The 16,652-nt window shown below is 40.8% G+C and overlaps 1 protein-coding gene across 1 annotated transcript in view; it reads right to left on the reverse strand.

Moving 5' to 3' along the window:
* Positions 1-2,444: 2,444 nt before the first annotated feature.
* The window catches only part of LOC137257548 (valacyclovir hydrolase-like), a 29,436-nt gene continuing 15,228 nt past the window's right edge, over positions 2,445-16,652 (reverse strand). Inside the window, exons 4-5 of the mRNA XM_067794873.1 lie at positions 2,904-3,086; positions 2,445-2,513 (exon numbers count right to left, since the gene is read on the reverse strand). Coding sequence (XP_067650974.1) covers positions 2,445-2,513; positions 2,904-3,086 — 252 coding nt within the window. The remainder of the gene's footprint in view (positions 2,514-2,903; positions 3,087-16,652) is intronic.

The raw sequence follows: 16,652 nt of genomic DNA on the forward strand, positions 1-16,652 counted from the left end.
AAAAGATATGGGATAAAACTGCAGGGGTGTGTATGTGAAAAGATATGAGATAAAACTGCAGGGGTGTGTATGTGAACAGATATGAGATAAAACTGCAGGGGTGTGTATGTGAAAAGATATTAGATAAAACTGCAGGGGTGTGTATGTGAAAAGATATGAGATAAAACTGCAGGGGTGTGTATGTGAAAAGATATGAGATAAAACCGCAGGGGTGTGTATGTGAAAAGATATGAGATAAAACTGCAGGGGTGTGTATGTGAAAAGATATGAGATAAAACTGCAGGGGTGTGTATGTGAAAAGATATGAGATAAAACTGCAGGGGGGGTGTGTATGTGAAAAGATATGAGATAAAACTGCAGGGGTGTGTATGTGAAAAGATATGAGATAAAACTGCAGGGGTGTGTATGGGAAAAGATATGAGATAAAACTGCAGGGGTGTGTATGTGAACAGATATGAGATAAAACTGCAGGGGTGTGTATGTGAAAAGATATGAGATAAAACTGCAGGGGTGTGTATGTGAAAAGATATGAGATAAAACTGCAGGGGGTGTATGTGAAAAGATATGAGATAAAACTGTAGGGGTGTGTATGTGAAAAGATATGAGATAAAACTGCAGGGGTGTGTATGTGAATAGATATGAGATAAAACTGCAGGGGTGTGTATGTGAAAAGATATGAGATAAAACTGCAGGGGTGTGTATGTGAAAAGATGTGAGATAAAACTGCAGGGGTGTGTATGTGAAAAGATATGAGATAAAACTGCAGGGGTGTGTATGGGAAAAGATATGAGATAAAACTGCAGGGGTGTGTATGTGAAAAGATATGAGATAAAACTGCAGGGGTGTGTATGTGAAAAGATATGAGATAAAACTGCAGGGGTGTGTATGGGAAAAGATATGAGATAAAACTGCAGGGGTGTGTATGGGAAAAGATATGAGATAAAACTGCAGGGGTGTGTATGTGAAAAGATATGAGATAAAACTGCAGGGGTGTGTATGTGAAAAGATATGAGATAAAACTGCAGGGGTGTGTATGTGAAAAGATATGAGATAAAACTGCAGGGGTGTGTATGTGAAAAGATATGAGATAAAACTGCAGGGGTGTGTATGGGAAAAGATATGGGATAAAACTGCAGGGGGGTGTATGTGAAAAGATATGAGATAAAACTGCAGGAGTGAGTATATGAAAAGCTATGAGATGAAACTCATATGGGACCGAAAAACTGAGATTTTTACAAATTTTATGAGATTTAACTGATTTCCAGATTTCTGGATGTACACTTTGTACAGTGTCACGCAGTGCATGAACAACACAGTACTGCAGGGTTCTGAATTTATCATACTCCTTGCAGCGGAGCTTGTTTTGTAAATCTCTGTGTAACGATGTTCGAAGTTCCAAACCAGAGGTTTTGTTTCGAAGATTAAAATCAGGTAGAAAATAACGGGAATATTTTGGAAAGAACATAATAACGACAAAGCCTTTCTAAGTAAAACAGATTTCAACAATTTACTATTTCTTATCGCACAGGTGAGCAGGATGCGATTTTAAATCGCTGCACATAAGTTTGAGTGTGATTTTGCAGCAGTTGAGAGAAAATCACGGTATCACGGCCCAAGTCAATCCCTGAAATGACCATTGAAAGTAGGGTGAAACTGAAGTATGCACCCCACCTTTTCTCAGTAGCGTGCACCTGCCTACATTGTTTAATATCATGAAAAATGTAGCCACAACCCCTGTTGTTTTGAATGAACAAATCTGTCATAATATGAATAGGACTTGAGAGAAATGATGGTTCGAAAACCAAAAATACTTTGTTCATGCCATGACAATGAACTTCATGACGTCACAATGCTATGCCATCACTGCATTGCAAGTCTAATGGTAGAATAGTATTCAGAGATGTACATTTTTCACAACAAACCAAAGAAGAGTATGTTTTGGTGATCAATAGAAACACACTCCTGTGTCTTCTGATGAAGTTTGAACAGGGAAGATAACTTGTGACTGAGCCATTAATTCTTTGTGGGACGCCATGGAACGTAACAATAAAATGATGTCATGAAAATGACGTCAGATTTAGTTGTGGCAACCTGTAATGAAAACGGAAGTGATCGGACGCTAGAGTCGTCGTCCAGTAGATTCATGGAGCATGTAGTCCGTTTGGCTCAAAAGCGGACCGATGAATTGCAGTCTAGCTCGAAAACTAATAAACATAACTTACTCAATGAAACGCTGATCATAATCAGAGTATCATACCAACTCGGTGAGTTTTTTGCAGAATATCTTGCCTTAAAGGTCACATGCGACGTAAAACACAACTTTGCAGATTCTGATACCTTTTGGTATGCACTTACCGAAACAAATCATCCAAAATGCCAATTCAACCTGTAAAGTTGAAAATGCGATGAAAAAACCCCAGCGAAATCGGAGTTCAAACGATTCCCTAACTTGCCCTCAGCGCTGGGGGGAAAAGTGGTTTCGACAGTTGTGCTGCGCTGCGCTGCGCCCATAACTTCAAACAGACGAAATCACCTACACATTCTCTCTTTAACAGTTTATAGAGATGTTAAAAGACTACTTCCTTTCCCCCAGTCGTACTATTTATCCCGTATTCAAGAAATCAACTAATTCAAGGGACTACTCTTCAATGGAATTTCTTCGTAGTATGTTGACAATTTGCACAACTGCCTGTACACTTTCAACGTAAAAGGACTGCGAACCGTGTAATTGCATCAATATAATCATAAGACTGCACTCACGTAACATGCAATGTTTTCATGTAAGCCTGATAGGTTGCAAAGCTTTACATTTCGATAATATTAACGAAATGTCAGGAGCAACCAACTGATATTGTTTTCAATTTAAAGGTTTTGAAAAAAATGACAGGATGGACAAGACCTACAGGCGAGTTGCTAGGATACGGGTCCTTACCTTGGTACATCTTCATGTCCTCAGGGGTAATGCAGGCATTGGCTCCCCAGACGACCAGCTTCTGCACCAGGTCTGGGTATTGTGAGGCAATGAGCAAACCAGTTATTCCACCATCGCTCCAACCAAGAACAGAAAACCTCTTCTGTCCAAGAGTCTGGATGATGTGCAGTATATATAGAGGATAGTAAACGATCTTCCGGGTAATACCATTTGTATATATCATTGATATCTTCATCTACAATACTCAACTATGGTATCACAGCATTTGACTTGAAAATCAGTTATGAGTGGGTGAGTTTAGTTTTATGCCGCACTCAGCAATATTCCAGTTATGTGGCTACGGTCTGTAAATAATGGAGTCTGGAACAGATCATCCAGTGATCAAGAGTACGAACATCGATCTGCGCAACTGTGTCAACCAAGTCAGCAAGCCTGACCACCCGATCCCGTTAGTCGCCTCTTACGACAAGCATAGCTGCCTTTTATGGCAAACATGGGTTGCTGAAGGCCTATTCTACCCTGAACCTTCAAAGGTCACATTAAGTTATTAAGAATTATGATGGTTCTCTGCTAAAATGTACATCTTACAAGAGTAGGGTTGCTTGTGGGTTTGAGGCAGTGAGTGAATTTAGTTTAATTTAGATTTTGCTTGAAGTAGTTAATATATTTAGTAAATATTCCAGAGTATCATAGATGGGAATATCAGAAATGGTTTTATGTAATGTACGCATGGTGAATCCAAACTCGGTCTTTGGTGCGATAGGCAAACACTTTCACCACTTGCCAACCCCTGCTTGTTGCTTGAAATTACAGTGGAAGCTGTCTAAACCGGCAATCACTAGGACTGAATAAATAATCCAATGTAGACAATGTGCCGGATTGTAGAGCTGATGCTAAATGTACAAGTCACGAATGGGACTGAGATTTTATGCCGGTGATGATAACTTGCCGGATTGGGCAGATGCCGGTTTCGACAGCTTCCAGTGTATATCCCAATGGGACATTCAGTGAGTGAGTGAGCTGGCAAATAGCTCTTTTTCCACTTTTATCAGTATTTCAGTTACAGTGAGTTTAGTTTTATGCCACACTCAGCTACATTCCGGATATATGGCAGTGGTCTGTAAATAATTGAGTCTGGACCAGACAATCCTGTGATCAACAGCATAAGCATCGATCTGCACAATTGGGAACCAATGACTTGTGTCAACCAAGTCAGGGAGTCCGACCATCCGATCCCGTTAGCCGCCTCTCACGACAAGCATGGGTTGCTGAACCAATGGGCTGCTGAAGGCCAATAGTCTAACCCGGACTATTATACCCAAGACATGATTGTCTTAGATGCTTACCATTACGCAATACTAACACTGGGGATCTTGGATGCTGACCAATGAAGCAATATAACATGGGGCATTTCTAGAAATCAAAGCCAAGATCATCGCACTCCTGGACGTACAACAGCACTGAGAACTCCATCACAATTTACAACTGTAACACCTGTGTGTACCTGCAAATATCTGGCTGTAGCAAAACATCACAGTAACTGCCTTTCAACCTACCCAAGGTTCCAGGCAGTAACAGGACAGTATGATTCCCACTTCCGCATTTTTCACAATGAAAGTCCACTCCATTTGCCTTGACTTGCAGTGAGACCCTACGGACTGAATAGAACCTGCAAGGTTTAAACAAAGTTCCATTAATAACAGGAAAAACTGATCAAGATTTAGGATACTTGATGAAGTAAAAATTCCACGAGTATCTTGTTAGTACAGACCAGTACCAGCTGTTGCAAACAATTTTCACTTTGCTTTTTTGTGTAGCCATGTGAAATAATGATCTACATCTGACAAAAACCTACTCGCAGATGATTACCTGACTACCAGCATTAATTATCATGATAATCCACACCTGAATCACTTTATGCAGCAGCTGCCGCTGTTGTATGACATGCACGCGACTGCAGACATGTGAAAAGACCGTGTCATTTATGACATGGTGCTACATTAGCCACCTCCCAAGACTGAGTACATACCTGTACATACCTGTTCATTGTACCTATACTGGCAAGCACCCTTCGGCATAAATAATTCGTCGTTACAGAAGTCAGGTGCTGCAGTCGTCTATGTTAACCACCTCCCAGGACTGATTAGAAATCTATGGTACGGTATGTGCACTGAGCATGCCCATATGTGATGTGAAACTAACGCTATATATATTTCCATATCATCGTTAGTAAATGGTGCAAAGTGACACATTCTGGCTGGCAAGCTAAAACGTAACATGTAAATGACTGTGTAAGCATAGTTCTAAACCCATTTTAGCAATATTCCAGTAATGTCACCAGAAATGGGCTTGACACATTGTCCTCATTTGCGCTAGAGCGATCAATTCAATAATCGCTCATTTAATTGATCTTGTGTTTGCGTCAGTGATTGTTGATGAGCTCGTTAGACTAATCTATGTTCACAAAAACTGAAACATGACAGATAGATTATGCTTCAGCAAGTGTGTTTCGTTTTGTCATGTGTGTTAACACATGGCATAAACAGGTGATCCTGACACAGGAAATTCTAATATAAACAATGTGTCTCAAATATCCTAGATCGCGATATTTTACAATGTCTGTTTTGCTTACACAATGTTAAGAGTCCTAGGTCCAATGTGGGGAATCGAACCCAGGTCTTTAGTGTGATGAGTGGACACCTTAACCACTAGGCTACCCTACCACACCAATGGCTGACTGAGACATGGTTCATGACTTGTTTAAGTTATTGAACCAGGAATAAACAAACTTCCCTGTTTGACAACAGCACATGAATCAGCGTCAAAACCTCACAATGAGACAATAAACGATGTTGTTGATTCAGAATGAATGTTCACAACTGCAGGTCACCCATAGAAGTTAGGAACTGTTTGGAATCCCACAAACGGGGTGTGTTTCTTGTTCAAGGCAGTGTGTGTTCAAGGCAGGGATCACTGCAGTCTGCACAATACGGTAAAATATAAAAGATTCACTCTCACGTTTGAGCTTTCAGCGCGTTTAGACAAAAGCACTGACCTCAAGTAACACCAGACTGAAAGTTTCAGTGATCAAAGCTTAAACGCAAGACCTAGCATTCAACTGTTGACAAATTCACCGATTGCATATTTAAATGTCTAACTCTGCAAGATGATGTACACAAGGTTCCTGTCGAAACGTTTCCACGGGAGATTTTGCACTTCAGTCTGCGCCTTTTCACGCCGACAACCATGCACCATGTATATTTGTACGAATGGTGATGATGGTGATCGTCAGTTTGTGGCAGAGAGAACAATTCAGCATGCCTGTCATACCGAACATTGTGGTGGAACTGTTCCCTGAATGCAGTCTTTGGGTTCTGTGGTAACACCCATCGTAACCAATGATGAAATTAGTGGCGACGATAAACTTGTGAAATAACCCAACTTCCCAAACCAACAAACACGAGTCATATTTACAAGGGAGGTAATTTTAACTTCTCCTTTTCTTGACCACAAGTGTTTTGCATACCGACGGTGAGCATACCGCCTTCCGCGTTACCTTGACGACTTCGATCGTTTTCGTCTGTGCTTTTCATTTGAGAAAATATTATACTGAACATCATTGAAAACGCACCACCTGTAAATTTTGAAATAAGGCAATAGAATCTTTTGGAAATGGAAAATTAATGGTGGGAATTTTGATAATAACACACTAGATCGTAAATAACGCTCTACAGTAAAAAACGGATCGTTCGAACACATCATCGAACACATCACATGAAAACAACAAAATTCATGCACATCACACACGAAGGGCACAAATTGCATGCAGAAAGCATGCTGTTCAGGGGTATAAATGACCTTCGGCACAAAACCGTTCTCATTTTCGCAGTACTTTCGTAAGTAAAGTTTTTTCGCCATGCCAAGATTGTCACCAGAGGAACGAGAACAGGCCTTGGGTATGTTGCAGGTCGGCGCTTCAAGCAGAAACATTGCACGACGATTTGGGTGTCATCATTCGACCATTCTGAGGCTTGCTAACAGATACCAACAAACAGGAACCAGCAGGGACCGGCAACGCCCAGGTCAGGCACGTGTTACCACCCCTCGTCAAGATCGAGACATTGTACGGCGCCATATTCGGGATCGAACCTTGCCCGCTGCCAGAACCGCCAACGCTGTCCAGGGTCGACGTGGTTTGATCAGCGCTTCCACCGTCCGACGCCGTCTCCGTGCGGCAGGGTTACGTTGTCGACGCCCTTACGTTGGACCCATCCTGACTGACAGGCATCGCCGTGAACGCCGACAATGGGCTGAACAGCATCGTGTGTGGTTGTTACGACGTTGGCATGGTGTGGTGTTCTCCGACGAGTCGCGTTTTCACTTGCGAAATGCTGACGGGCGTCTACGGGTATGGCGTCGACGGGGTGAACGTTATCATCAGGATTGTGTTGTGCAAACCGATCGGTGGGGTGAAGGCAGCATTATGGTGTGGGGAGGGATAAGTTATCACCACAGAACCGCTCTGATTGTTTGTCGTGGCAGAGTGAATGCCGTTTACTACCGTGACAACATTCTTCAGAACAACGTCGTTCCCTTCTTTCACCAGCATCAAGATCTGCACACATTTCAACATGACAATGCACGAGCCCACACTGCACGTGTTTCGATACAGTATCTGGCTAACAACAACATTCCTCTACTTCATTGGCCTGCATTGTCACCAGATTTGTCACCCATCGAACACTTGTGGGATTACATCGGCCAACGCCTCGCACGTCGTCCGCAGATCAACAACCTTGGGGAACTCGACAATGCCTTGCAGCAAGAGTGGAATGCAGTGCCTCAGGACTGTATTCAGAGACTTATCCGTTCAATGAGGAGACGTTGCACAGCTTGTGTTGCTGCTAACGGGGGTCATACACGCTACTGACTTTCCATTTTGACCCCATCTTTATTTCATTGTCAGCTGCATTAAATCTTCACTGTTTTGTTTGATTGTTTTTTGCTTCTTTTCTTTATCAAACATTGGTCTACACAAATATGTAAAATTTACATAGATTGCTCACTTCTGCTCTTAGAAATCCACAATTTTAGGGGTGGTGCGTTTTCAATGATGTTCAGTATATTTGAAACAAATTCGGATCGCATGTGCATGATCATTACTTCTTGCCATTTCGACCAGAAACCCTCAGCTGAACAGTGAAGTGCGTTAGTCAAGGCGTGTGAATGCCATCTTTCCATGTCACGACATATATTTTGTTTTGGTTCCAACGGCCAATATATGGTGAATATGACGAGTGACAAGTGACAAGTTTATTTGCGTTTGAGATCACATGGCCCATAGTGCTAAGACACCAAAATCATCACCCAGTGCCCAAAATTGATCTACAGTGCTCGGCTACTCGGTTGTATTGACATCCATAGCGACGATAGCGTCTTAAACACCAGCTTCACGATGTCATGTGTTATCAACATTTATACGGATATGTATTGGACAAAGTATCATCGCATAGGATATGTGATAAGAAAATTATGCACCGGATTCAGAGATCGAACTGGAGAGAGGACCACGTGTATTTGCAAGCGACAAACTATATACATGTATATGGATATCATCTACTATATGGTATTCATCCCAGTCTATAGCAGTTCATCCAACATCAGAAACTACAGCGAGTGGCGTATACACAAAGAACAATAAATGTATACTTCACCTAGTGTTGACCTTGTACAAGTGTTACTACCCCCATAGTGTAGACTTCCTACACAACGATATGACCTACATTGAAAATGAAATACAAAGTGAATTCCTCCCACCCCACCACACCCCACCCCACCCCACCCGACTCCGCTGTCCAAACAAAAACGGAAAGCCAAAAGTTGAATAAAGAAAGAAACAAATGATTACATAAATAAACATACCCCCAACACCCTCAACTGATTCGATCTGTACCCAGGAGATGTCGGGCAGTGGTAGCAGTAATGACAGTGACGACTGTTATTCTCATGTGATATGGACAAGATAGCAATGCATTGCTCCACAAAGTTTTATTCAAGTATCTTTGTTTTCCGCTGATCTACACGTCCTTGAATAACAAAGTTTTCCTTGATATTTGGGTTTTGCGTTTCTTTTTTAGCAGAGTATAAGTAGAGTAGAAGCCTTATGGCTTCGTTAGTCTCCCAGAAACTTTAATTTATATCCAAGAAAGCCCACGGAAGTCTTGAAAATGTGGCAAGTCTAGATTTACAAGAAAGTCCCACGGCTCCTTTTCATTATATTATTTCTTTGTAATATGACTGTGGTCAGTAAAATATGTTCGTTTCAGACACTAGATGTTAGTCTGTGGCTGCGTAGCTTCATAGAATTTAATATTCTCTGTAGTACTTAATACCACAGTACATCTTTATACACATAAGCAATTTATCAAATAGCAAAAAGGAACACTGGTCCAAGCTTGAAACGACTATGAAGAGAACTACTCCAAGCACACGTTTTTATGGTACGCATGGCATATGTGGGAGAGATGTTGAAAATGTACTGGTGTCCAACATGCAGAAATATCAATTACGTCATTTCGTGGAGTTTGTAGTTATAGTTAAACTTATGATGTAACATCGTTTGAAGACCAGAAAAATGGATATATTTTCTGTATGACTTTTGCCAGAGATATTCGCTTTTTGTAAATCTGGAGAAAACTAAGGTGGTCTTTTTCATAAATGGCGGAATTTTATCAAGGTATGAAAATTGGTATATGGTAGTAAGCTGGTAGACTTCTTATACGTATTTGGGGGTTACGTTCGCAAGCAGTTTGAGTTAGAATAAGCACCTTGCAAATGCCTCACTGCAGGCCAAAAAGGTTTTGTTCCGTGTGATGAAGTCACTCAATAACTTGAAGCCTATGGATTATAACGTATTTTTCAAGACATTTTATTCAAAGGTTGCACCTATCCTTTATATGGGGCTGAAATATGGGCGCTAAATAATGTTGAAGAAATAGAATCAGTTCATTTATTGGCTTGTAAGTTATTTTAGGAGTTAAAATGTCTACTGCCGACCACTGCGTTCGCGGCTGGTGTGGAAGATATCCCCTCTATATTTCAGTCTTCAAACGTTGTTTGACATACTGGTGCAAACTTTTGATGATGCCCTATTCTCGGTTGTTTTTAAGTCTAATTGGGCATCTAAAATGAAATCCTTGCTTTATACCTATGGGTTTGGTTATATTTGGGAAGCTCAAAGTATAGATTCCCCTGTTTCTTTTCTATCAGAATTGGAATCGAAACTAAAAGCCATTTACGAACAGAATTGGCACTCTGTTCTTGAAAATAGCCCTAAGATGTGTTTGTATCCTCAATTCAAAACTGCCTTCACTGTTGAACCATATTTACTATCACTAACCATTGAGAAGTTCAGAGCATCTTTGGCGCGTTTCCGTTATAGTTCTCACTCCTGGAACATTGAAACGGGAAGGAATCATAATATCCCAAGAAATGAAAGGGTTTGAAAACTCTTCTCTTCTCTTCTTCTTGTATGCAACACTTACAGTAATCTTAGAAAACAGTTTATACCACATTAACCCTACAATTCATAAGTTTACCCTCCTATTGTCCAATACTAATGCTGAAATCATGAAACGTGTTCCACTGTTTGTACTACATGCGAGCCAATATCGTAACTCTATGAACCAATGATACCATGGGCCAATACCAAAGTATGAAGTCATGAAATGTGCAGCAATGTTTGTACCACGTGCGAGCCAATATCGTAACTCTATGAACCAATGATGCCATGGGCCAATACCAAAGTATGAAGTCATGAAATGTGCTGCAATGTTTGTACCACGTGCGAGCCAATATCGTAACTCTATGAACCAATGATGCCATGGGCCAATACCAAAGTATGAAGTCATGAAATGTGCAGCAATGTTTGTACCACGTGCGAGCCAATATTGTAACTCTATGAACCAATGATGCCATGGGCCAATACCAAAGTATGAAGTCATGAAATGTGCAGCAATGTTTGTACCACGTGCGAGCCAATATCGTAACTCTATGAACCAATGATGCCATGGGCCAATACCAAAGTATGAAGTCATGAAATGTGCAGCAATGTTTGTACCACGTGCGAGCCAATATCGTAACTCTATGAACCAATGATGCCATGGGCCAATACCAAAGTATGAAGTCATGAAATGTGCAGCAATGTTTGTACTACATGCGAGCCAATATCGTAACTCTATGAACCAATGATGCCATGGGCCAATACCAAAGTATGAAGTCATGAAATGTGCAGCAATGTTTGTACCACGTGCGAGCCAATATTGTAACTCTATGAACCAATGATGCCATGGGCCAATACCAAAGTATGAAGTCATGAAATGTGCAACAATGTTTGTACTACGTGCGAGCCAATATCGTAACTCTATGAACCAATGATGCCATGGGCCAATACCAAAGTATGAAGTCATGAAATGTGCAGCAATGTTTGTACCACGTGCGAGCCAATATTGTAACTCTATGAACCAATGATGCCATGGGCCAATACCAAAGTATGAAGTCATGAAATGTGCAGCAATGTTTGTACCACGTGCGAGCCAATATTGTAACTCTATGAACCAATGATATATGTACCATGGCCTATACTAACGTTGGAAATATGAAACGTGCTGCAATGATTGTACTATTTGCGAGAAAATACCGAGACTCTATTTATTAATGATATATGTCAACTAATGTTAAAATTATGGAACGTATCTCACCGAGCACAGACTGTGCGACCAAATCGAGATTGTGTGGGGAACGCTGTGTGTTTGCATTTACATAACAAACTGTGGAGAGTGACCAAAGTACCATGGGCCGATGGCCTACATGTGCCCTTTTTGCAAATAAATACTAAATAAATGTAACATATTCAGATATGCATGTACACGGCAAGTTTGCATGATAAATGGTAATGCTAAAATGGCGGAAGAAACGCTGGTAGGACTCATAAATGCATTATGATAGTTCAATAGTAGGTGCGTACACGCATGTGAACTTTAACGGGAACAATAAAAACCAAGCCAAAACAAAAAAAAACACAAAGAAAAAACACAAAAGGAAAGAAAAGGAAAATCAGCCTGTGTGGTGCATTATTGATGCTTCTACCTGATATGCAATAGTTTTGAGCAGGATACACAGTAAAGATCCGTTTTAGAATTGAGTTGACTTTTGTGTGTCCAGAATTAAATTGTGTCGTGTTAAGCCCATTTCTGGTGTCCCCTGCCACGATACTGCTGGAATATTGCTAACAGCGGCGTGAAAAACCCCTGACTTACACAGTAACAATGACGTGCATATTGGTACTTGTCACTATCTGTGTTCACTGTGTTAGAAGGTGAAAATTACATCCGTATACAAGAAATGTATTACACATCCATTATTGAGATTTGCGGTTGGTTCGTCATAGCACCAATGCTATTACTACTGGGTAATATATTAAGGGATAGAAAACAGGAACAACCGTCAAGCAACAGAACACAATATATTCGCCAAGTAGCAGATAATGCTGATTCCCTGATTAGAGTTAATGGAGATTTCCAATCACGAGGTACGACATGGGAATGGTGTAACTTCTAACGAACTGGCGGGATTGTATAGGGTCATGTGACAAGGGTGGAACAGGCTCGAACACCGTAGAAAGATACCATCAGCGCTAAAAAGTGTGCGCGGTGCGGTGCGGTGCGGTGCGGTGCGGTGCGGTGCGGTGCGGTGCGGTGCGGTGCGGTGCGGTGCAGAGTCAGGGGAACGTTTACGTCCCGATCAATCATTTCCATATCTGGTAAAGAGCTTGCCCGACCCTGTCCAGGCCAAGTCAGATTGTCATGAAGAGAGGGATCGAATAAACCAATATTAGTAGAGAACCTTGTGTTGAGATATTCTGTGCGTGCCAGAGTGACAGTACATGAAAGCTATGTGTCGGTGAGGAGTCCTGGTCGTCAGACCACTCATTCCTATATGTAGCAGCCCGGACGGACCAAGCGAGTGTGCAACCAGAGCTTACATCACCCCCGACAGGTAACAGGTAACTAGTAATAGGGTTTACTACCTCCCAAACCCCAGTTACGACAACTGCATATAGATGCTAGTTACGCGTCTAGATGAGACATTGGCAGTATGTGATCAAGGCAAAATTCTGAAAACAGGTATCACGTAGTCTGCTGCACATGTCAACCAAATGCTCTAATTTAACTCGTGAGCTCAATTGGAGCGAATGGAGAGACGTACCACGGGTGGAAGATTCAGGTAGTTGTGGGTACTAGTTCTAGGAACCACTTTCTTCGCCTTGACGAGTCATAACATGAACCTGGTCCTGTCCGGCTTGTCACATTAGGTCTTGTGTCTGGTGGGTCTTTTTGCATGTATTTATTATAAATGGGTGAATACAGGTCGGACTGGGTAGAAAGAGTGCAAAAAAATATTTGCGTACATTCCATATATTAACTGAAGGTAAAATTTTGAATTTGAATGCCATGGTTCGAGGACCGTTTAAACTAAACCGGCGTCAGTCGAAAAGGAACTATGTTTCCAAAATACATTCTGGGACATTCCACAAAGATGAGGAACATTATACAGGCAAGAACATGTCACGGAGAGCATGGTCAGTCATCAATGAGTCTGGTACTTGGAGACCAACAACCACCTTAGTAACATCCAGTGTGGTTTCCGACAAAAACCCAGTAGTATCACTGACCATTTGCCATGTTTGGAACCATACGTACCAAAATCATAGCCAACAATCTGCATGCTGTGTCTTCTTCAGCCTTATAAAACACATTTGATATGACATAGAATCATGACATTGTAACAGATATGCATGAATTTGGAGTGAGGGGCAGATGGACTTCATATTTCAGTTTGTAACAGACAATTTCAGATTGATCTGAGTGGTCAGAAAATGTAAAATATATGTTTTATGCATTGCGCGTTTTCTAATCTGGGTGTTAAGTCAGTGAAAAAAACGTGTAAATGATATTGTTACAGACATTGTTCTAAATAGTGGAGTCTAATGTAAAAATTGTACATGAAAACCTTGAGTATGACATTGTGTAAATAATGGATTTGTGTGTATATGTGAACTTGGTGTCGTCCACAGCGACTGAAATAATACCGATACGTCGCTAATTTTCACTCACCCTGTGTTGATGTGTTTAATGTGCTCACTGACATTCGAGGATATCATCAATACGTGAATCCAATAAAAACATTTTGTTTTCGGAAGGAATAGACAAGAACATTTTTTGTTTGTGTGTCTGGAAGAGTTTCTTTGAAAGGTTGAAATGTGCAAACCTGCTAACTGTGAACTGACAAAGTTTTACTCATCTGACTGGCCGGAGCTACCGTCGGTGAGAAACAGCCCTAGCTGATGATTATCAATCCATGATTGCAGTCAACATGGAAAAAATCAATCATCCAAGCATATTATTAATTCATTTCAGTTACTTCATTACGCACGATTCCTTTTATCTGACATCTCGATGTTTGTGTCAGCATTTAGGAGCAAAACGGGCGTGCAGAAAACACGGACTAAACTGTGAGTATATGATAGTTATTCTTTAAGAATGATTTTGCGAAAATCAGAGATATTACATACAAGTAGTTTAATGTATGACACACGTGGTTGCCAGGTGTTGCGAAGAACCACGAAAGCCTAATGGTTAAGGATGTCCCTCGTCACACCGAAGATCAGTGTTCGAATCCCACCTTGGGCACAATGTGTTAAGCCCGTTTTGGGTGTCCCCTGCCATGATATTGCTGGAATATTGCTGAAAGCGGCGTAAAACTAAAACTCGCTTATTTATTGGGAACCGATCACGTTGTGGGCATGTTCCATTGAGGACATGTGAAAATCTTGAGCTATAAAATTACATAAACACGATCCAAGAAACTCTGAGAATCTAAACAGAATTTGTTTTGACATCAACTATATCAACATGAACGATAAACAAACTATCTTTCAAAAAGATCCTTGCAACTAGTTTTGTTAAAATGGGTAAGTGAGTGTGGTTTTACCACGCTTATTGAAGTTTTCGAGCAATATCACAGCAGGGGCACTAAAATGTACGGAAGGGTATTAGGGACTGTTTCAGTCACTGTTTTAGAGATTCCAACCATATGTTTCATTTACGTTTAGAGTCTACAGTTATGTGTTATATTTACCATTAGAGTCCATAGTCATGTGGTTCATTTACTCTAAGAGTCTACTGTTTCCTTCACTCCTGCGTACGTGATACTAAGTCCTATGTAGGAGATACTAAGTCCTATGTAGGAGATAATGACACGAAAATGTTATCACCGTGACCCTAATACGCTTCCGCACATTTTACTGCCCCTGCCCACATGTAAAAGGACTTGTTAAATAATAAATGAAAGTTTTATTTCTTGGAGGCCATTATGTTGCTGTCCTGTCGAATTGATTCGACAGCAGCATTAGCATTGGCAGGATTAATTATCATCTCGTTTCTTCTACAATACTCACAGTCAGATGCAGCTCAATGTATTAACTAACCATGATCGTGGTGGTATATTTTCAGAAGGTCATCTGAGCAGACATGAAACCCGGTATCGTTAACAAGCAAATGATCATTTGCTTGAAAGTATCTACCTTGGCGGCTCTTATCGAGATGGTTGTCACAGTCGAGATCTGTCGAAAGCCATTTGCTCCTAAGATGTGTGAGGACCTATGTCAGCGGACTGCTGGATGTACGACATATGTCTTCTCAGCCTCCACTCTCAGTTGTTACATCGGTAATAAACACAGTGGAAACAAACAGAATTGTGTTTCCGATGATTCTAAGGTAAGACGCTACAGGATCACGGTTACCGTATTTCCCAACAAACAAGTCGTCTATTCCTAACACCTGGCGTCTGTAGTTAATTTTTTCTTGCCTCATCGTTATTTTGACTTTGCATTATGTGAAATTATAGACTTCGATTCTGCACATCACCAAATATATTGAAAGTGCAAAATATGTGAATTGTGATCCATCACATACCTCGGATATCTTCAGTCACTGATACATTTGAAGAACCGTATATTTTTAACAATGTGTGAAGAATGAGTGTTGGAGGGTTTAACTGGGTGGATGCCTGACTGCCCTGCTGTCAAAGGGTAAACGATTTCATTACCATGATTAATGCTGACATACGACCCAACAGAAGAAAAGACTTGTAAATGTACCATGAGTTCCGTAGACATAATAAAACAGACGGAGATGTAACAGTTTTATGGCGTTTTATTCGTATCCAAAACGAACGTTTTCACTTTTTCTGATTATGGTGTAAAGATAGATGTCTCATACTGGTGAAAGGCTGACACGATCTGTGTTTGGTGGTTGCAGGTAACACACATTCCAACAAAACAGCTGTCATGTCCACAAGATTCCACGGTTATTCAGAGCAGAACAAAGGGACTTCGGTGTGTGAAAACTCTCGGACAAGGTGTGTCATTTTTAATTAAAGTTTAAGAAATAAAGTACTAAATTTTCATCAATGTGTCATAGACTAAATCATTTCAATAACTGTTCATTTATTCAAACGATCTATTTGTCTCAATATACGTCCAAAGTGCACCGAAATTCTTTCCCCTTTGTCTAATGTATTCAGTAAACATTCAGTGTATCCCCTCTCATCATGACCCAACCTTATCATAGCTATACCCAACCTTATTTGGTCTTTACTG

The sequence above is a fragment of the Haliotis asinina genome, chromosome 12 (genome assembly GCF_037392515.1).
Source record: "Haliotis asinina isolate JCU_RB_2024 chromosome 12, JCU_Hal_asi_v2, whole genome shotgun sequence".
Taxonomy (NCBI): Eukaryota; Metazoa; Mollusca; class Gastropoda; order Lepetellida; family Haliotidae; genus Haliotis; species Haliotis asinina.